This window comes from Stylophora pistillata, chromosome 6 (assembly GCF_964205215.1).
Source record: "Stylophora pistillata chromosome 6, jaStyPist1.2, whole genome shotgun sequence".
Taxonomy (NCBI): domain Eukaryota; kingdom Metazoa; phylum Cnidaria; class Anthozoa; order Scleractinia; family Pocilloporidae; genus Stylophora; species Stylophora pistillata.
The window spans coordinates 21,555,739-21,577,682 of NC_142524.1; the positions used below are offsets into that span (position 1 = coordinate 21,555,739).

The window sequence follows — 21,944 nt, forward strand, 5'->3', positions numbered from 1 at the left end:
CTCTCCACTTTCTCTGTACAAATTACAGGAGAAAAAATATCTGTAAACCCGTAAACATAAAATCTCCATGTTATCTCTGTAAAAAGTGAGCGAAAAGAAAGTGCATCAAATGTCTGTAATATGTATACTAAAAGAATTACACAAAATCTTAAGGTAAAGTGCACGAAATGTTTGTAAAATGTTAACGTTTTATTGCACAAAATCTAAGCAAAATGTTAATGTTTTTTTTTCTGTAAATAAAGCACGTTAAATGGGACGCGTCAACAATGCACAGTGTAAAATATTGATAGAATCTCTATAAAAAGTAAATAAAATTGTGCATAAAATGTTAGTAAAACGACCAGAAAGGAGTTCAGACATATGACATCAGTAAATGTATATAATTTATTGCAAATATAAATCCATGTAAAAATTATGTGTATATCACAATCGTCAAGTCCTTTCAATAGAATCTTCTCAACTGTTGCTAGAGAGCTACCTGATAAAGCATAAGTTATAGTTAAGTTTAGTAATAGCGAATAATAGGGACTTTTTTTTTCATCAAGACTAAAAACAGATTGGAACAAGAAAACAGTCAAAACTATATCACACTGAAATAAAGAATTTTTCACTTAACCACTATAATTTAATCTAGGATAGATAATTCTTAAAAAGGTATAAAATATGCATCAATTTGACTACCAGTACTCCAATAATGAAACTTTATTCTTACATGAGAATAGTCCTATATGGCAGATTTTAAATAAACCGTCAATCAATAAATATCAAATAGTCACAAATTAATAATTATCAAATAGTCACATATAATAAACCTAGCTACTCCAAGAATATGCTCATAGAATCTGATTGTATTAACTTTGATACATTGTGTTTATAAATATTTTGCAATCCTTTAGAGCGCTTTTAAATAACCCCTGAAATAGAGAGATTAATGCACACCGCAAAAGTATAATTTCCATTAAATTCTTTCTCCATACTCATTTAGCTCAATTACTCTACATATCTGTGTACAGGGAGTTCTAAAGTCTTTTTCATGTTTCCTCCTAAAAGTCAACTTGATTCTTTGAAAAAATCACGAACAAAATGTAACTATAATTTAATACTTCCTAAAAAATGGATTACTCAACAAGTACAAGGTTATCTTTGGAAATCACTTTCGTTTCATCCTTTCTCCTGACTTTACTCTTACCAAAAAGTTCTTTACCTAGTAATATCACTAACGATTCTTTGCCATATGAGGGTCCTTTAAGGACTGTCACACCCAGTTGTGTAAGGGCCTTTTTAACAGTTATGACAGTGACATCACTAAGCTTTTTCGCATTAAGGAAAAGCAAGGCGGTTATTGATGCAAAGGTAGGAGAAATCTGAAAGAAAGCAAAAGAAGGCATGCATGTCAGAATGTAATGTACATATATCTATCAGTTAATTAGAAAACAATACATAGTATAGGTATCATTCTTGTATATCTGGACTGTTTCCCTCCACAGAGCACAATTGGTTGCTATTTTGAGGTTTTATGGCAGTCACAATAGATCTGTTTCCTGCCAAAACTTTTTGAGCTGGCAACATTGCATATTACCCACAAATGTGTACTGCCTGTTGAGACTAACATTATTTATTATTAATTCAAAATATTTCCCCAGTTCTGATTCGCTAAAAGCACATGTCTCATTCACCATGACCAGTTACTGATGACCAAATTTGGAAAAATTTTGTGTTTCACGACGAAATGACATCAAAAGTGCAGCTCTCTGCAGGTTAATGCACTGCTAACCGAGAAGACCTGGAGATGAGTTTAAGTAGTTTTGGTCATGAAAACAAAAATGGCAGGCATTTCACTGTCTCAAGAGTAAGAACTAGGTTGAGTATCTAAAAACACATGGCAAGAACACAGCTCGAAGGTCAACATTTGCTTTTTAGAGAATATTGGCGGAGCTGAACAACCCTACGCGTGTACTATCGAAGATAAACTTAACATCGATGGAACAATAGAGGTAAGCATGTTCTAGCCATGTTTTTGAACTGGGAATTATTTTGAATGAATAATAAAGCAATCAATGATGGTGACTTTCGTAGGATATGAAGAATTAAGCTGATCTCGGAAGGGTATATTTAATATATTTAATACCGCAGTTCAAAACATATGAACTTCATATATTCATTGTATCTGATTTATCATCACGGGTTTATTACGAATCAACTTATCACGGGTTTATTACGAATCAACTTCTCCCAGTTGGCTTGTTAGCTCAATTGGTAGAGCGCTGCACTAGTATCGCGGAGGTCAGTGGTTCGAATCCCGTACAGGCCTGATTTATTTCAGGTCTGATTTTCGCTATTGCATAAATAGCGCGATCTACTGCGAAGGATTCGTGCATCATACGTATTTAATACCGCAGTTCAAAATATATGAACTTCATATATTCATTGTATCTAATTTATCATCACGGGTTTATTACGAATCAACTTAACGCCCTGCTCCCAGTTGGCTTGCTAGCTCAATTGGTAGAGCGCTGCACTAGTACCGCAGAGATCAGTGGTTCGAATCCCGTACAGGCCTGATTTTTTATTTTTTTTTCAGGTCTGATTTTCGCTATTGCATAAATAGTGCTATCTACTGCGAAGGATCGTGCATCGTACGTATGAAGTGCTTTTGTTATCTACACATAACTTGACTTCAGCTGCAAACCAGCAACACAAAGGCAAGAGACATTCATTGATTCCAGTCTGACCTTTTCACAATCGGGAGAATCAAGCCTACTTGTACTGTTATTCGAGCCAGCCGCTGATGAACACTAAGAGATATATCGATGGCAGATGATGTAGCATCTGAACACTGAAACAGAAAGAACCAAAATGTCTTTCAGTAAAAACACAACACAGAAATAAAAAAAAAAATCAGTCAACGTTTACAACCAAAACAAAACAAATGCTAAAAGTGAACATTATTTTATCGAAGGTTAAAACCCGTTGGCCTTATCCAACTGAGGGCGCCAAAAGTAGTACGCATGACTTTTCTGGCAGCCGCTGAGACTCAACATGCCCCAGACGCCCCAGAAGCCTTTGAACTCATTTGGCGGCAAAAGTGAAAAAGGTTTATTGTGTTTACCTCCATCGAAGCAGTTAGGTCGTCCGCAGTTTCTGCAAAAATCACCAATTTCTTGAACTTTAGACGCTCTGTAATGTTGGGAAAATAATGGTGCCGCTCATCCGCGTATTGAGTAAGATCAAAAAGATCTTGTCCGTCGATACTGTCGTTTTCTTGAAGGTAACAAAAGATCGCTAGAAGCCAAACAATTTAATTGGTTTACCTTCCAAGTGACGTTGTGCCGTGAAATCAGACCGTTTGCTGAGCTTACCTATCCTATCGTAGGTCTCGAGAAAAAGTCTATGGCTTCGAAGCCAAGGCACAACCTCCTCTGCGGTGAAGTCATGAGTGAAATCTATCTTGATTAGAAGTTTCGTCGCAGAACTCTCTTGGAAAGATGCGCGGGCAATAGAGGACGACTTTTGGAGGGAAATATCTTTTTATATATATACCCAAATTGTAATCATTAACGAGAGGTTTACGCTTCATGTTGTCTAAACCCAATGAAAATTCGCCCACGTTATCAATGGGTTACCGCGTTAATGAGGGGGCGAATTTTCCCGAACAGCCCCTCCTAAAATCTAAATTAAAAAACGTTACACTGATTTGACAGTAAACCCAAAACAGCTTGAACGCACTTCCTATAATCTGAGATTACTACTAGTAATAGAATGTATTGGCCCCTCATGGGGTCGAATCGTCCTCACTTTATTTGGACCTTAGAGGGGCCGAATTGAGAGGAAGGGCCAAAATGGTCTCTAGTGAGGCCATTTCAGAAATAAGAAGGGCCGAATCGGCACCATCTCGAACTGATATTTGGCTATTTTTATCCAAAACGGCCCAACATGAGCCAAATTGGCCCTCAAAAAACTGGGGCCGATTTGGCTTTTGGGATCGACTCGGCTCTTTTTATTTACAGTGCCGTTTGCGTCAATTGACAGAGATTTTACGATACCCGTTTGCGTCAATTGACAGAGATTTTACGGTACTCATTTGCGTCAATTTACAGAGATTTTACGGTACCCCGCTTGCGTCAATTGACAGAGATTTTACGATACCCGTTTGCGTCAATTTACAGAGATTTTACGATACCCCGTTTGCGTCAATTTACAGAGATTTTACGGTACCCGTTTGCGACAATTTACAGAGATTTTACGGTACCCGTTTGCGTAAATTTACAGAGATTTTACGGTACCCCGCTTGCGTCAATTTACAGAGATTTTACGATACCCCGTTTGCGTCAATTTACAGAGATTTTACGGTACCCCGCTTGCGTCAATTTACAGAGATTTTACGATACCCCGTTTGCGTCAATTTACAGAGATTTTACGGTACCCCGTTTGCGTCAATTTGCAGAGATTTTACGATACCCGTTTGCGTCAATTTACAAAGAGTTTATTATGCTCAGTTTGTGTTCATTTACAGCAGTGTTATTCAGACATCTTATGTCAGACGTCCAATCTCGGTAAAATATTTGTAAATAGTAGATTTACAAACATTTTTGGTACATTTTATGAAGTCTGTAAATTGCAAGTATTTCTTCTCAGTACTGCTCTTATAATTTGTTTACATTTTACAAACGTTTTATAAAGACCTAAAACCGAAAACTCTATAAAAAATCTATAAGATGTCTGTAAAATAAATTTAAAGAGATTTTGTTTTGAACAAATAAAATTATCAAGTCTGTAAATTACTGATTTATAGACATTTCGTGAAGTCTGTAAATGGTCCAAATTTTCCAGTGTTATGGAAAAGTAAGTTCCTTGGATTTGAAATCGAAGAAAATTCAGCGTCATGATGTTAAGCAGCTGTTCGGCAGTTATTCCAGACTTAACGATGTACCGGTAAATATTTTTTTCTGGCAAACTGGGAAGTTTACCTGTGATTTTTCTCAAAATGCGACCCATTTGCTGCAGCTTTTAACGCTTAAAACTGAGGGTTTGCTATAGTTATTTCTAACACTGATCCTAATAACTCTCAAAGATTTCAGGATTTTAAGGCGGCCTAAATAAGGAAAAATCCTTTAAAAAATGAAAATTAACGGGATGAATATCGATTGGGGAGTCTTGGTGACCAAACAAAAACCAGGGAGTTTATCTGCGAGTTATCTCAAAATGTGACCTATTTCCTGCAGCGTTTAACGCTTAAAAGCCTTTGCCATAGTCATTTCTAACACTGACCTTAATATCACTCAGGATTTTAATTCGACCTAAATAAGGAGAAATCCTTAAAAAATGAAAACTAACGGGATGAATATCGATTGGGGAATCTTGGTAACAAAACAAAAAGCAGGGATGTCATCGTTTTAAAAACAGCCTTTGACTGATGTTTCCTTTCCACGCCTCTTCTTTCCAACCGAATTAAAAATAGATTGGATGGATTGGTACTGAAGTCGACCCAGGGATGGAAGTGACCGAAATTTGGGAGATCAATGCAGAGAGTTGGCTGCAAACATTCCATAGCCTCTGCACGGTCATAAAACCAAATTATTTCAAAGGCAACAGACTTAAAGATCTGGCATGATTAGTAAAAATCCAAAAAGCAAACAAGCACAAAATAAAGCTAGAGTCATAGCTTAAGTTGATATGCCAATAACAGGGAAAGCGCTATATTGTTAAGACGTAGTTGTTAAGATTCTTGCCAACACTAACCCTGTGATCCGTCAGTCTTTAGTTTTACGACACAAAGTTCCATCAAAAGAGCGCAGGTAAAAACAGCATACATGGCCAAATCGTTCAACACTTGTTCGATTCATTTGCTACTGCTTAACAGAAAATACCGTGAAAGCTTATTAATTATCCCTTTTACTGATATGTCATTTTCAACTATTAAGGGGGAATTAGTATTTTAGCCGTTATCGTAAGGACTATCATCACGCGAAAGGCTTCGATAGTAGTTCTTCTGGATGACATGATATTTTTATCTATGTACTGTTTCACATGGGAGAAATTGGTCGGAAACGGCTTTGATTCAAGGCAGGCAAGACATGTATAATGAAAAACCTGACCTGCATAGTTTACATAATGATCTATTTAATTTGACGCATATTATCTGGTGCCCTGCCTAGTTCAATAAATGAATGCACCTCGCGATCAGCGTTTCGTAAACATTGGTCTAAATTGCTCAATAGAGTTTTGTCAAATACAGAGTGTTTTTTTCTTTTGAAAATTTTGTGAATTCGATTCCTTAAAGGCATTTCTATGCCCCCCGAGTGAGATATAATGACATAATACTAATATAATGACATAATACTAATATAATGAATATTACCTCTGGAGAATATTAAATATAACGTGAGATATGTGCATATTTGATTAAGTCACTTTTAAATATCTGAATGATTAATTTTCATAAGTCTGGTGGGTTAGGCTTTAGTAATAGTCTTTAGTACATATGAATAATATTCCTGCTGAGATAGAACAGTTGGAAGATTCCGTCATTTTCCCCCATCAAAAACTGAGGCAATATTTTGATGTAAGACACTTGCCATTAATATGTTTATTCGCATATTTTTTACATACCTAGCCTTGCTTTCTGTTTTGTTTTTGCATTAATCTAGGGCGGATCCAGGGGTGGATCCAGGGGTGGATCCAGGGTTGGATCCAGGGGTGGATCCAGGGGTGGATCCAGGGGCGGATCCAGGGGTGGTTCGGGTGTTTCGGTCGAACCCCCTAAATTTTCCCTCAGAACGCTGGAAATCATGTTTCCGAAGACCTAATTTTCAAAATCTTGGACCCCTCAAAAGGGAAACAATTCTCCGAACCCCCCTTGACTAAATCCTGAATCCGCCCCAGATTAATATCATAGGTGACAAATTACTCCTTAATTTTGGCGCGAAATTTCAGCATTAATTTTTAATTTCATATGTGAAATTACAAAACTGTCTTGGTAACATCTCTTGTATCTCAATCAGAGCCAAGATAGCGTCGATATTTAAGACGGTGACCCTTGAAGAAGTTACAAAATTAAGAGAAGCGGCCGAAAATTATTAACATGGACGAAGAATTCGAAAGGTATTTTTTGTGAAGAATCTCAGAAAATTACGAACTTTAACAATAATGTGTGCTTTAATCGAAAACTATATTCTTCTTCACGTTCTCGGTTTTCGATAGAATAAACCAGTAAAAACAATTACGGTTGTGAACGTAATTTGTCACCCACGATATTGAAAGGTAATCAAATGGTTTTCTCGTGAAATTAGGAAATAACTAAACTTGCGTTTTGTCAAAACTCTGATAATTTCCCTGGCTTAAAGGCTCGGGAAATTATCAGAATTTTGACAAAACGCGCGTGAAATTATTTCCTAATTTCCCCCGTCGCCATTTGATTACACATACTAATATTTTGAGTGTTATTTCGTAGGCTGTTTCCATTCTAAGCTTGCCTACTTATCATGTAATCCAAAACTTGTTTAGAAAAAGTCTGACTGTTCTTTACATTTTAGGGAACTTATTTAAACTTAAATTATCACGGATTCAACGTTGCACCAGCTCAGCACTTATCATACACGAAAATATTATTTGAACTCGTTGATTGTCTTATTCAAACACACAACGGTAAGCTTCGTCAAACTAAACAGGAACTTTTAACAACAGTATACCTGAAGTTTTGGCAAATAAAGCTAAATAAAGTAATTTATAATTTTAAACACGTTACTTTAATAGATATACCTTTCATTGCTGATTATACGAAAAATGATCAAATTTCAAATCATTTGATAGTTTAATTCTTGAATCTATGACACATAGAGTGTTTATCTAATGACTGATTCTTTAATTTGTCGTATTCGTCTACTTACTAATCTACTCGCCTATTTATTCATTGGTAGTTGTATTGCTATAATAATGAGTAACAGGAGTTTAAGATTCCAGTCACACCATTTTATGGTTTTGTGGTATATTTCCAGAGTGGTGCTTTTCTACTGCACTAGGATGTACCCCATTGTCCTAATATAGCTCCCTCCTTTGTCCGATCCAAACCACCACGAGGCTGCATTTCCACACGTGATAGAGTCGTCAGGATATCCCCCAGTGCCAAACCCAATTCGGGAATCACAAGTTTTGCAATCATTTTCATTGTTACCAAGTATTCCTATTCTTGCTCTAGAGTGACTACGTTCCTCAGAGAAGGCATTAAAGCCTTCCCTGTTACAGTGGGGTTGTAGGGAACCCTTCGAACCACACAGCCCCTTCCAACTCTTACGACCCAGTGACGTGTTGCGATATTTCCCGTCAGCGATCAGCGAGTACAGAGAGTCAGCTTGTTTTTTGATAACAATGAACTTGACCTGTTGGTCAAATCTCATACCGAAACAGATCTTAGAGAAGGGCGTGTTCCAGTAAGTCAATAACTTAGTCTGATGCCTGTCAAACGCAGTCTGTCCGCCAAGAGGGTTATATTCGTTCTTATTAGTCCAATAGTGTGAGTCATAGTGGAAGGTGTCCTGAAATGAACACGATAAGTAAATGAATGAATACACAAATAAATAGTTAAATGAACTTAAAAAATAGGTAAATGTAACAAAATGGACATAGCCGATCCTAGAAGTATTCTAAACGTACTGGGTGCGGGTTAAATCTCAAGATGTGTTGAACATAGCACAAACAAGACGTTATGCAAGACAGAAATAGACAATTGAAGAAAGAAATAAAACCTTATCGCCATCAATTTTCATGACCGGCGTCCATCCCCCGTCACCGCATCCATCGATTTTCTTGTGACAGAAAACGGAGATTGGTTTTGAATCGATGTTTAATATCACCACTTTACCCACAGTTGATCTGCTGAAAATAATTGCATTCAAGAATGTACTTGTACTCTAGGTCTTGATTCGATAAATGACAGTCTAAACCACTTAAATCATATTAATCTCGAGAGAAACCGTTTTCTGGTACCTAAAGTAGTAACAGTGCAGCGATGTGTATTTTAAGATTTTTCAGGGGTGGATGAAATACTCGAATCTGATTATGCCTTTCGCATAGCTTGTCAAAAGGTCGGTGACAACAATCCTCTTTAGCACCATTCTAACACGATATACATCAAGCTACACTATTGGCAACTAATTTATAAGGAAAAAAATAGTAATGTTTGTGTTTCAAAAATTATCCTTGGCAAAAGCTGACGGAAAAGGAACGAATAAAATAAACTTCCAAAACGAGTTATTCAAATTTGACAATCAACAAACATATGAAATACATATATATGAACTGCGGTTCTCAAACGTATATGTGCACGATCCTTCGCAGTAAAGCACTATTTAAGCAATAGTGAAAATCAGACCTGAAAAAAATTCAGGCCTGTACGGGATACGAACCACTGACCTCTGCGATACTAGTGCAGCGCTCTACCAATTGAGCTAACCAGCCAACTGGGAGCAGGCCATCAAATTAATTCGACATAAACCCGTAGATGATAAATCAAACAACAAACATATGAAATACATATATATGAACTGCGGTTATGAAACGTATATGTGCACGATCCTTCGCAGTAAAGCACTATTTAAGCAATAGTGAAAATCAGACCTGAAAAAAACTCAGGCCTGTACGGGATTCGAACCACTGACCTCTGCGATACTAGTGCAGCGCTCTACCAATTGAGCTAACCAGCCAACTGGGAGCAGGCCATCAAATTAAATCGACATAAACCCGTACAGGCCTGAATTTTTTTCAGGTCTGATTTTCACTATTGCTTAAATAGTGCTTTACTGCGAAGGATCGTCCACATATACGTTTCATAACCGCAGTTCATATATATGTATTTCATATGTTTGTTGTTTGATTTATCATCTACGGGTTTATGTCGAATTAATTCGATGGCCTGCTCCCAGTTGGCTGGTTAGCTCAATTGGTAGAGCGCTGCACTAGTATCGCAGAGGTCAGTGGTTCGTATCCCGTACAGGCCTGAATTTTTTTCAGGTCTGATTTTCACTATTGCTTAAATATTGCTTTACTGCGAAGGATCGTGCACATATACAAATTGACAAAATATGATGTTTTCCCTCTGCAAGCTAATCTTGATTAATTTCATATTGGTGTGGAAATATTATTAATAGCAAATTAAACACCAACTTACATGTTTCTGTCATACACTTCCTTGCAGGTAGAAACTGGTTCAGTTCCCAACATAATGGAAGACAATAGTAAAAGAGGAACGAATGGATATATGAATAAGCTCTTTTGTAAAAGAAAATAATAACTAAAACTGATTTTGGCAGTTATTGCTACTATGGCTGTAAATAATACAGTGTTTTGTTATAAATTTCAGACGATCTGTATGTTCACCTCTTTCGCCCAAGTCCGCCAATTTTCTAAGAGTTATGATAATGTCCTCCTTTGGAAACTATATGTAAGTTACAATGATTTTTTACGCTTAGATGCATTAGAAATAATTAAAAGGTGGGGCTAAAGTACATCTTACATAGCGGGTCACCCTTTCTAATGCACGTCTTTCCATCTCCCCAATAATCAATCATACATGTGCAATTATGTGATCCCCGGGTGTTGTTGCACACGGCATTGGGATCACACTCGTGATTTCCAACGGCACATTCATCAACATCTGAAAAGATACTGCACAAGTTAGTCATGACAAATAGTGACCATTCCATCGAGGAATGGAAGTTTTTTAAGATACTCTTCCTTCTGATTCAAAAGTAAGAAACCTTAAAGTGTATGGAATATACCTTTGCAAGTGCGTCCATCACCAGAATATCCAGGTTTGCATGTACAGTTGTACGATCCCTTAGTATTCTTGCACACAGCAGTGGTGCTGCAGCCATGATTAGATGTTGCACATTCATCAATATCTGAAAGGCAAAATAAAAAATGCAATAAGGGAAAAGAAAGGGCATCGATAACATTTCCGACTGTACTCGTACACGCAGAGGTGTTTAATTAAAAGTTAGGAGAGAGGGGAACAACATTTACCTTCATCACATGACTGACCCTTAAATCCAGCAGTACACAAACAGCGATATCCTTTGTCAGTAAAACCACTTTGACAAGTGGCGTTGTTCTTGCAAGAGTTTTTTACACAAGCGCTCTGACCAAAAGGTAAATAAGTAAACCTATTAGTAATACAATCATCACCACTGAGTAACTTGCAATGAAATCCATTAGAAGTAGAAAATTCACATATAAAGTTTACAAAGCTTAGATATGAAGGGTTACGATTTATTTAAGCCTGCACTTTCTATCTGTTCACCACGCTGTTTCTGAGGTTACATGGATAATTTACTTACCTCAGCTGCATGGTAAGAATAATTTCCATTTTCTATCAAGTCGTCTTTGTGTCCTTCGTGAGTAACATTATTCAATTCACATTTGTACTTTCTATTTCCATCCGCTCGTTTATCAATATTAATGCTGACACAGTTGGGTTCCATATAACACATGGTTTCACAGAACTCCATTACCATGACCACAGTGATGCGAACCACGTGGTTTATGAAGCGTTTGCTGTCAAACGCTTTTTCAGACCGGAATTTCAACTGACGGTATTGGTCTGCTTCAGAGAAGTCATCAAAGTTAAGAATATAATGAATATCAATGCAATTAACAAAATTGTGATGATAGTATTTACCATATAGCTGGCAGCGCGAGATGATGCGAATCCTACGTTATTATAGGCCACCTGAGTGGGCAAGATGGCCCCAGTGTCATTCCTGAGCAAGAACCGGATTTGCTTTTGTGTACATTTTTTAAAGAGAACTTATCAAGTCACTTAATTTTCCAACGTGTCAAATGAAAACGAGCAAGTGCCATCCCTGTTGGCATTTTTTTACTAACGTTCGAGAAGAAACAGTTCTTGATTATTATCAAAACGAAATATTTTTCTTCTATAATTAACCCTCTGTTGACCAAGCCTGTTCAGTCAAAATGGCGGGATATTAGACTTGTTCTAATTTTGTGTTTTTATGGACATCGACTTCGTCTCCGTCAATAACCAGCGATCTTTACTTCAGGTTTGGTCAATAACACATATCTAATGATGAAAGCATTATTACTCAACGTTCTGGCACTTTAAAGTAAAATTGAGGAGTAGCAAACTTTCTTGATTGACATCATTCAAAGAATGACGCATGGACATTTTTTCAGGCTTTTTCAGGAAAGAAACTTCGCCGGATGCTTAAAAGAGAACCTAAGCGGAAACGTGTTTTCATTTCGGAGAATAAGGAGCATTTATAGCCGATTTAACTATCTGTATTAGATTGATGTCAGAGGAAAAATATTTATATGTCAATGTGATAACTGAGCGAACTGAACTGTATGCAGAAACGACTAGCTAGCCCGCAGAAAGGAACTGATAGACCATGTTTCCGTGGGTGAAAAGAAAATTGCTTGAATTTACCTTGTGATGTGGCAAACACGATTACCATGGAGCATGCTAGAAATACGCAGATATGAAGGGAACGCATGGCGCAAACGTTTTCATAACTCATTTAAATTATGCTCAACTTTTTAAGTAATTCAAGGTTAGTAATGTCTTGTTTGTCATGGATATTCAATTTCTCCTCAGCCAATAAAAGCTACTACACCTGTCGACAATTTTCATTATTGTCTCAATATACATAACTCTCTCTCTCTCTTTTTTTCTTCTTTTTTTTGTCTTTTTTTTCTCTCTATTCTGTACTTTTTCTTCCTCCATCCTTATTCTCCATATCACATTTCGATTGTTAGACAATTCAGAGGATAAATATATATATCTCCAACAAATGATATTGTGTCCGTGCTTTGTAAGTCCAACCACCACATGCTGTCTCAAGTTATCATATATAATGTATGAATTTTTACTCTACGTGCTAATTCTACCGATGGATGTTTATTTTTGTTTTTTTTTTTTTTTCAGTTTTCTACGAGCGTTTCTTACGATTCTTCGTCTTCTTCCCTAGCTGTATTTTCGGAATGATTTTGATAAATAATAATAAACTTTTTTCGAATAAACTTCTAGCTACAATCAAAATGATTATAGCGAGAATAATATTATAATATTATCCACGCAAAATGCTCGTAAATTGTCTGTGAGAGTCTTTCCCGAGGGGGATTTTAGGTAAAACGTAACTTAAAAAATGGTTTTTAATAGATTCAAGTAACATTCAGCTTCACTAAAATAACAAGCGAGCAGTATTTTTTGCATAATGACAAAATTCGAAGTGAAGTATCTCACCCTAATAACCCTCTGCTTCCTATCATAATGCACAAGGTCCAATATACACAGTGTCGCGAAATGACTAAAACAAAACTGCCACCCCTACCCCTCCTCCATTTCAGCGTCTCTCTTCGTTGGAAACACAAAAACATACGTTGATACTTTAATATCAACCATAAAGAGTTAATATCTTCGTCTCTTATGTAGATAGTTTTCATATTTTTGTTGAAAATGTTTTTCGAAATGCGGCGCAGAAGTAATTAGTTTTCTTCCTTTCCATAGTAGCAACTAATTGCTGTTGTCTCATAAGATATTGGTGTCAGTGTCATAGTTGTCAGGCAATGAGCTAATTGATTAAGGTTGTCATATGATACCTACCAGGCACCTGTAAGAAATTTGCACAATGTCTCTTGAAAATTGCTTTGAAAAACTAGGAATTGATGAGTTCATTAAATATTCATCTCAAGCACCGTTATTTGCCAGCCGGGTTGGGAGGCAGAGGTGGGGGTTTGACGGAAACAATGAAGGAAAGTTCCTGGGGAGAAATGACTTTGTGTCTTACTAATCCTGACATGGCGAAAACTAAAATCTCTTCATTGACCAAACATGTTCGAGCAAACTAATGATATGAATTTTTTTTGGCGTAACGTCCTAATGTGTGCATGTATTTTGAGATAATTATAGGGAAAAAATATTTGAAAAAAGCTGTCTGAACTTAACATGAAATCGTGCACTGCCAAGGTTACTCTACCAGCGGTGAAGGCATCCTGCTTAGAAGACCAAGACCACAAGACTCATTTCCTATTTCGCAATTCATATCTGTTAAGGAAGACGATTGTTATAAAGCGTCCTCCCTCCTTTTGATAATCAAATTTGTATCTAGCTTAGCTCAATAACTTCAGGGTTCAATGGTTATCAAGGTTAAGGTCCATGCCCAAAGAAGCACCCAAAGGATATGCGTGAATATAGTTCAAAGCCGAAAATCAACCAGTTGAAAAGGGATCCTTCGCATGACTTTGAAATCTCTTTAGTTTACTGTAAAATCTCTTTAGTTTATTGTGGTAATCAAACTTCTTTAGCTTGCAATGTGTAGTATTTACTTATTTATTTCTAATACCCGCCAAGACTAGCTAATGCTATATGCGGGTTGTGTAAATTTGCTTGTAATGTTCTATAAAAATAATAATAAACAACAACAACAACAACAACACAACAACAAGAACTTTGGGACTGAGGAAAATAGCACGCTCAGAGGGCTTCCACTTGTAATTATGAAAAAAAATTACATTTTCCTCAATTGTGATCGATTCAAAAATACTTTTAGTTTCACCAATTCACTTGCTAATTTGACATTGGACAGTTTGTTATCGAACTGTTCAAAAACCAAATCATTCAAAGTCGTATTTTAAATGAAACAATCACAGTAGAAGCTTTAGTTTAAATCAACCTATCACAGCTTTATTTTATTTATGCAAATCGCCCCTTTCTTTCATAACTTAGCTATTCTTCTTTCTCGGAATTGTAATTTTTGTGATTAATTGAGGATAAGACTCGTGATAAACAAATCGGACTCCCGCTTCGCGGTCGTCCGATTTTGTTCTACCAGTTATGATTACACACGCAATTGGACTCCACTCAGTCCTATTATTATAATAAAAAAAAGTTTTGTATCGAAAAAGATCCTTGATAATGGGTGCACCAACGTTAAGTTATCTACGTTTCTGTTTGCTACTTGATGCAGACCTCATCTGTTATTCTGAAGATGTGGCCCACGCTGTTAAAAACGCAAAAACAAAGAGTTAATCGAGAAATTACTAAAACAATCTGAGATCAAGGATGGGGAGAATAAAAAAGCGTATACACCTATGCAAAAATTCATCTTGTAGTTGCTGTTGTCGGGAGTGACCGACTGTTTATAGAGCCATACCTAGAGGGAGAGGTGCTATGGAAGACTCGAAAAACTTTGGAGAAATCTGTGAGGTTGTGTGAGTTTCCTGCCATTTTTACAAGTGAATGCGTAGCATTTATGAGTATAAGAAGTGTTGGGGGATGGTGGGGGAAAAAAAGCGCTTTGTCGATTCCTCATCAATTGCAAGCTGCGGTGAGCTTAGCCCTATGGAAAGCAGCAAACCCGAACAACGAGATTAAATAGATACATTATGAAGACTTACTTGTTGTGTTCTGTAGGTTACGAAGAACGAACCATGAAAGACTCTTACTTCAAAACAAACGATGCCACTGTATTCGCCAGGCTACATTCTGAACCATTTTACGCCGAAGATCTTCGGTGTGGATCTTTGCCTTTTTCCATATAATCCTTTAAAAATCTTGGCGTACATTTCCCAAACCTTCCTCGTGACCTTTGAGTGGTCATTAACGTAGCACTTATCATACAATATGCAAAATTACTAGAACTCGTTGGTTGTCTTATTTAAGCATGCAACAGTAAGCTTCGAAAACCTAAAAGGGAACTTTTAACAACAGAATTTCTTAACGTCTAGCAACTGAAACTCTAAATAACGTAATTTGTATTCTAAGACATGTTACACTTAAAGTTGAACATCAAATTTGATCAGATATCTCATTTGAAAAGATCTTTAATCACTAATTAAGAAAGAAAGAGCTAAGATTCAAATGATCTAATAACATCAGTCTTGAATCTATGACACATAGGGTGTTTATCTAATGACTGATATATCAATTCTTCACCTTTGCTTCACTTACTCCTCTATTCACCTATTTCGTCATTTATAACTTTATTGCTATAATAATGAGAAATCGTTTCGTGTTATCTTTCCAGGGTGGTGTCTTGCTACTGCACTAAGATGTACTCCATTGTTCCAATATATCTTGCTCCCTTGTCCGAATTATACACCCCTGAATAAAGGCCAATCGTTTCCAAAGAAACTGTTTGGGGCTGCATCGGTGGGGGTAACGAAATAATTTGGATATATCAACAAAGTTGAAATGGTAAATTGGCCACCGTAACGATTACAAAAGCTGACGTTTCGAGCGTTAGCCCTTCGTCGGAGCGAATAGAGGAATTGTGGGTTGTGTGTGCTTTTAAAGTCAGAAAATGGAGCTACGTTATTGGTGGGAACATGGCAACAAGAAAAACAAGAATAAATTAGTATAATGAAAAGCGTTCGTTGATCCCTGTGGGATTTAGACTGCCGGTTTGAAAGACGAACTTTTGTTCAAGATTTTTACGGCATATGGTATTTCGCGGACTGGACTGAACTGGACTAGTAAAACGCAGACTAGTAAAACGTGGACTAGTAAAACGTAGACTAGTAAATCGAGGACTAGTAAAACGCGGACTAGTACAACACTGACTGGTAAAACGCGGACTGGCAAAACGCGGACTGGTAAAACGCGGACTGGTGAAACGCGGACTGGTAAAACGAGGACTAGTAAAACGTGGACTAGTAAAACGAGGACTAGTAAAACGCGGACTACTAAAACGCTGACTAGTAAAACGCGGACTTAGCAACAACAACATAAATTTCATACGAAGGCGATCACAAGACTTAATGGCGAGCCAATTCAGTGAGTGACAATCCCTGTTTGACCTTTAAGCTACAAATGGGTTTGACATGCGCCAGATACAAACGATTTTATAAGTTCAGGCTAAAAAGGAAGAATTTTATTCAGCAGCAGTTCAAAATCTTAAAATACACTTTCGTCGTAAATTTCTCATGTGGAAACTCGATTTTTCTCTTATATTAATAATTGTTTATTTCGTCGTAAATGTCACGGCAGAAACGCAGGAATTCGATGAATAGAAGTCGCATTAAATCTCCCTGTGTCTAGGTAGAAAGACTCTCATTGACTTCAGCTTTTCGGTGGAAGAAACACCGATTTACACACGCCATTACAGAAAACAAACAAGCAGACTGACAACTCCAAAACACGTATTTGCATTCACTTACAATTTGACTTTCCGTGACATTTTAAAACGGAACAGAGGTAAATCTTAGAAGATTAATCGTTGTTGGAAATAAAAAATACTTTCCGTAAGATCTCTGTTTTTCTCTTTACGAGAAAATCGTCGTATGATGAGTTAACTCGTATGTGTTTGTCACACCAGTACTGCTGTTTCTTCAAAAGCGTATGCTTCTTTCCTCTTCAATTGACAGGTGTCACATCGTGACAGTTACTTTTCAAAAAAAATGTTTGAAAATTTGTTCGGAAGCCTTTTAACTACGTTTACAAATAAAAATGTTTCGGCGAAAGTTTTCTCTTTAATTTGAAGAACCCGAATTATTTAAGGCTACAATTACGAGTTTAATTGCGGGAAAATCCTCCTTGGACTTAACAATTTGATAGCGAGTGAGTTATAAAGAAAACAAATGTTATTCAAATTAAAGAGAAAGCTTTGGCATATGGTATTTCGTGGACTGGACTGGACTGGACTGGACTGGACTAGTAAAACGCGGACTAGTAAAACGATGACTTGTAAAACGAGGACTAGTAAAACGCGGACTAGTAAAACACGGACTAGTAAAAGGAGGACTAGTAAAACGCGGACTAGTAAAACGCGGGCTAGTACAATGCGGACTAGTAAAACGCGGACTAGTAAAAGGCTGACTAGTAAAATGTGGACTAGTAAAACGCGGACTAGCAAAACGCGGACTAGTAAAATGCGGACTAGTAAAACGCGGACTAGTAAAACGCTGACTAGTAAAACGCGGACTAGTAAAACGCGGACTAGTGAAACGCAAACTAGTAAATCGGGGACTAGTAAAACGCGGACTAGTAAAACGCGGACTTAACAACAACAAGAACATTAAAAAACAATTTTATGCTAAGGCGATGACAAGACTTAATGGCGAGCCAATTCAGTGAGTGACAATCCCTGTTTGACCTTTAAGCTACAGATGGGTTTGACATGCGCTAGATACAAACGAACTTATAAGTTTAGGCTAGGAAATAATTTTATTTATAAACTTTTTACTTATAAATTCGTTTGTATCTGGCGCATGTCAAACCCATTTGCAGCTTAAAGGTCAAACAGGGATTGTCACTCACTAAATTGGCTTGCCATTAAGTCTTATGATCGCCTTCATATGAAATTGCTTTTTTTTTTGTTGTTGTCGTTTCACTAGTCCGCGTTTTACTAGTCCGCGCTTTGCTTGTCCGCGTTTTACTAGTCCGCGTTTTACTAGTCCGCGTTTTACTAGTCCGCGTTTTACTAGTCCGCGTTTTACTACTCCACGTTTTACTAGTCCTCGTTTTGCTAGTCCGCGTTTTACTTGTCCGCGTTTTACTAGCCCGCGTTTTACTAGTCCGCGTTTTACTAGTCCGCGTCTTACTAGTCCGCAGTTTACTAGTCAGCCTTTTACTAGCCCGCGTTTTACTAGTCCACGTTTTACTAGTCCGCGCTTTACTAGTCCCCGTTTTACTAGTCCAGTCCAGTCCAGTCCTCGAAATACCATATGCCAATTTTTACGGCTTTCCCTGCTACCTAAGTGTAAGGAAATACCGCAGATTGCCATATGTTGCTTAGAATGATTTGGTAAGTTAAAATGCCTAGCGACTGGTTTCGATGTGTCCTTGTCATTCCTTTCCACGTCTCGAAGGTGTTCTCGGAATCAGTCACCTAGTCTTCTGCCTGTTTCGCCGATGTATATCTTTTTGCAATAAGTGCAAGTTATGCAATAGATTACATTGGCGGAGGTGCACGAGCGAATTTAAAAGTGCCTGGTTGGTTAATAGTCTGAAAAGAACTTCTGACCAAAAAACTGCCTATGTTTTTGTCGCGTTTGAATGAAATGAGCGGAGGCTGCAAAAGATACTACTTGTCTCTGGATCATTTTGAAATAATTTAAAGTTTTTAAGAATGATGGATTTAAATGAGTGGTTGTGAGGGTGAAACGTGAGAGAGAATGGAATGTGGTCGGAATCTTCTTTATGCGACGTTTGTAGTGCTGAATGTCGATCAATAAGTTGGGCGCGGTGGTAACCCGCTTGAACGGCAGAAACAGGGTAACCACGTTTATCGAAAAACTGGCACATTGACTCTGATTTGTGGTGGAAATCACAGTCAACACTGCATAAACGACGAAGTCTTAGAAACTGAGAAAAAGGAATGGAATTCTTAACGTGACATGGATGCGAAGACGAATATAACAAGTAATTATGCGAGTCTGTAGGTTTGTAATAGTATAGTAGTATAGTATAGATCAATTATACACACTAGTGCATAAACCGTTACCTTCAATTGAAACTTTGATGTCTAAAAAGAATAAAGAATTGTCAGAAATTTCCCAGGTATATTTCAGAGCCGGGTGAAAAGAATTGACTGCGGTTATGAATTGAGTCAGCTCCTCTCTGGTAGAGGAGGTAGCGCCGATACAGTCGTCGATGTAGCGACCGTAGAGTTCAGGTTTGGACCCGTTGTATTGGCTGAAAAATTGATGTTTGACAAAACCTACAAAAAGATTGGCATAGCTAGGTCCCATTTTGGTGCCCATGGCTACACCATTGGTTTGTTTGAAGTTGTTTCCGAATGAAAACCAATTGAGTGTGAGCACTAGTTCGGCTAAGCGTAGTAGTGTTTCAGATTTAGGTTCCTTATCAGTACGTTGATCAAAAAAATGTTTAAGGGCCAGAAGGCCATCGACATTAGGAATGACAGTGTAAAGAGGCGCAATATCCATGGTGAAAAGAAGTTTGTTTTGGCCAAGGAAATCAAAGTCTCGATAAAAATTTGAAGAGCGTGTTGGCTGTCTTTAATATATGATGGTAAAGTTTTGACAATGGGAGCCATAGTTTTGTCTAGATAGCTGTAGATAAGTTCGGTAGGGCAACTGCAAGTCGAGACATTGGGCCGACCCGGGTTGTTAGGTTTGTGAATTTTAGGTAAAAATTAAATACGAGAAATTCTAGGAGTGGTTATGATGATTATGGTTATAATCCTATATATGTGTATATATAAGAGAATAGCCACAGCCTCAGGGGTGTATCTTATATATACACCCCTGAGGCTGTGTTTCCACACGTGATAGAGTTGTGAGGTTTCCCCCCAGTGCCAAACCAAATTCTGGACTCACGTTACCAAGTATTCCAATTCTTGCTCCAGAATGAGTACTTCTTTCAGACACAGCATTAAAACCTTCCCTGTTACAGTTGGGTTGTAGGGAACCCTTCGAACCGATCAGCGCCTTCCATGTATCTCGACCCAGGGACGTGTTGCGATATTTCCCATCAGCGATCAGTGAATACAGAGAGTCAGCTTGTTTGCTGATGACAGTGAACCTGAGAACCTGGTCAGATTTCATACCGAGGCAGATCTTAGAGAATGGCGTGTTCCAGTAAGTCGATAACTTAGTTTCCTGCTTGTCAAACGCAGTCTATCCGGCAGGAGGGTTATATTCGTTCTTGTCAGTCCAATAGGGGGAGTCATAGGGGAAAGTGGTCTGAAATAATTTCGACAAATAAATAAATGAATGCATAAATGAATAGTTAAATGAGCTTAAAAATTAGGAAAATTAATCAAAATGGACATAGCCGATCTTAGCTGCATGCTGAAGGTACTGGGTGAGTGTTAAATTCTATGGATGTGTAGAACATAGTAACAAACAAGACGTTTTATAGAGGCCTGGTGCTCAATCATTAGTATGAAAATGAGTTTCTTTGCTTATGAATGAAAACGTATTATTATACACTCGTGTATTCGATCTTATGATAATTTCATACTGAAATATGTATAGGGTATATAGTTATGAAGTAGTTTGCTTGTGAATTCTACTGCTTTGCGCACTTTCCAAATTTCTCTTAGTCGACAGTATTTTCGAAAGGTACAAGGTTCGCACGATCGATGAAGGAAAGATTTTTTCTCTAATTCACTAACCCATAAACGGGAAGAGATGAAAGGATCCTTGATACGGTGTCTTTGATCTGTCTAAGATGGGCAAAATAAGTTTGATTGGCTTCTAGACGGTGAGATTTATCACATATTCTTTTACATCGATACCATAAAGGCAGAAGAAGGGAAAAGCTGACCTGGCTCCCATTAATTTTCATGACTGGTGTCCATCCTCCATCTCCGCATCCAAAATTTCCCATGTGGCAGAAAATGGGTACCGGTTTGGATTCAAGAAGCAACATTAATTCACCACTCGCTTTAGTTTCATAAAGATAATTTATAGAGTATGATACTACATGTAGTGATTTACTTTGGAAGTAGATTGTTGTTACTTACCCACATTTCAACGCTAACCCTTTAAAAATATCACATATATTTATAGGTCATGCTTGTAACTGTTTGTTACTGTTTTATTATTATTTCATGGAACATTAAAAGCCAATTTACACAATCCACATATAGCATTAGCTAGTCTTGGCGAGTATTAGTAATAAATAAGTAAATACTACACATTGTAAGCTAAAGAGATTTCATTACTACTACAATATTACTGCAGTTATATGCTATGCAGTACTTTACCACATTATAAGCTAAAAGATACGTACAGTTGTCATGCAAGTTAAATACAATAAAATTACTAGTGATTTTAAACAAGACATAATGATCAAATGTGAAGGGTATTAACCTTAAAATTTGTTTTATTGAGAATTAACCCGTTGCGATTTACATAATTGAGCAATTCAAAACACTCAGCTTTCATGGAAGCCGTAATGGTGCAAACTTCAACAAATCAAATTGCTGCCAACATCAACATTCACTATTTAGGTTCCCGATAAA

At 37.3% G+C, this 21,944-nt stretch overlaps 2 protein-coding genes across 2 annotated transcripts in view; both read right to left on the bottom strand.

The window, feature by feature from the left end:
• LOC148728766 (uncharacterized) overlaps positions 1-21,944 on the bottom strand; it is an 81,294-nt gene that overhangs the window by 21,669 nt on the left and 37,681 nt on the right. The window lies entirely within an intron of this gene.
• On the bottom strand, positions 7,651-12,860 carry LOC111345856 (uncharacterized). The gene is made up of 8 exons (XM_022953147.2): positions 12,440-12,860; positions 11,331-11,596; positions 11,017-11,131; positions 10,773-10,895; positions 10,508-10,648; positions 10,163-10,196; positions 8,742-8,871; positions 7,651-8,531 (listed from the first exon to the last, which is right to left on the bottom strand). The coding sequence occupies exons 1-8, from the start codon at positions 12,528-12,530 to the stop codon at positions 8,007-8,009; spliced, it is 1,425 nt and encodes a 474-aa protein (XP_022808882.2). The 5' UTR covers positions 12,531-12,860; the 3' UTR covers positions 7,651-8,006.

Excerpts from the sequence above, each read along its gene's own strand:
- LOC111345856 (XM_022953147.2), bottom strand. The coding sequence starts at position 12,530 with ATGAGTTATGAAAACGTTTGCGCCATGCGTTCCCTTCATATCTGCGTA. Across the intron at positions 11,132-11,330 it reads ATTCTTACCATGCAGCTGAG|AGCGCTTGTGTAAAAAACTC; the intron begins GTAAGTAAATTA and ends CCTTTTGGTCAG. Across the intron at positions 10,649-10,772 it reads TGATGGACGCACTTGCAAAG|ATGTTGATGAATGTGCCGTT; the intron begins GTATATTCCATA and ends GTATCTTTTCAG.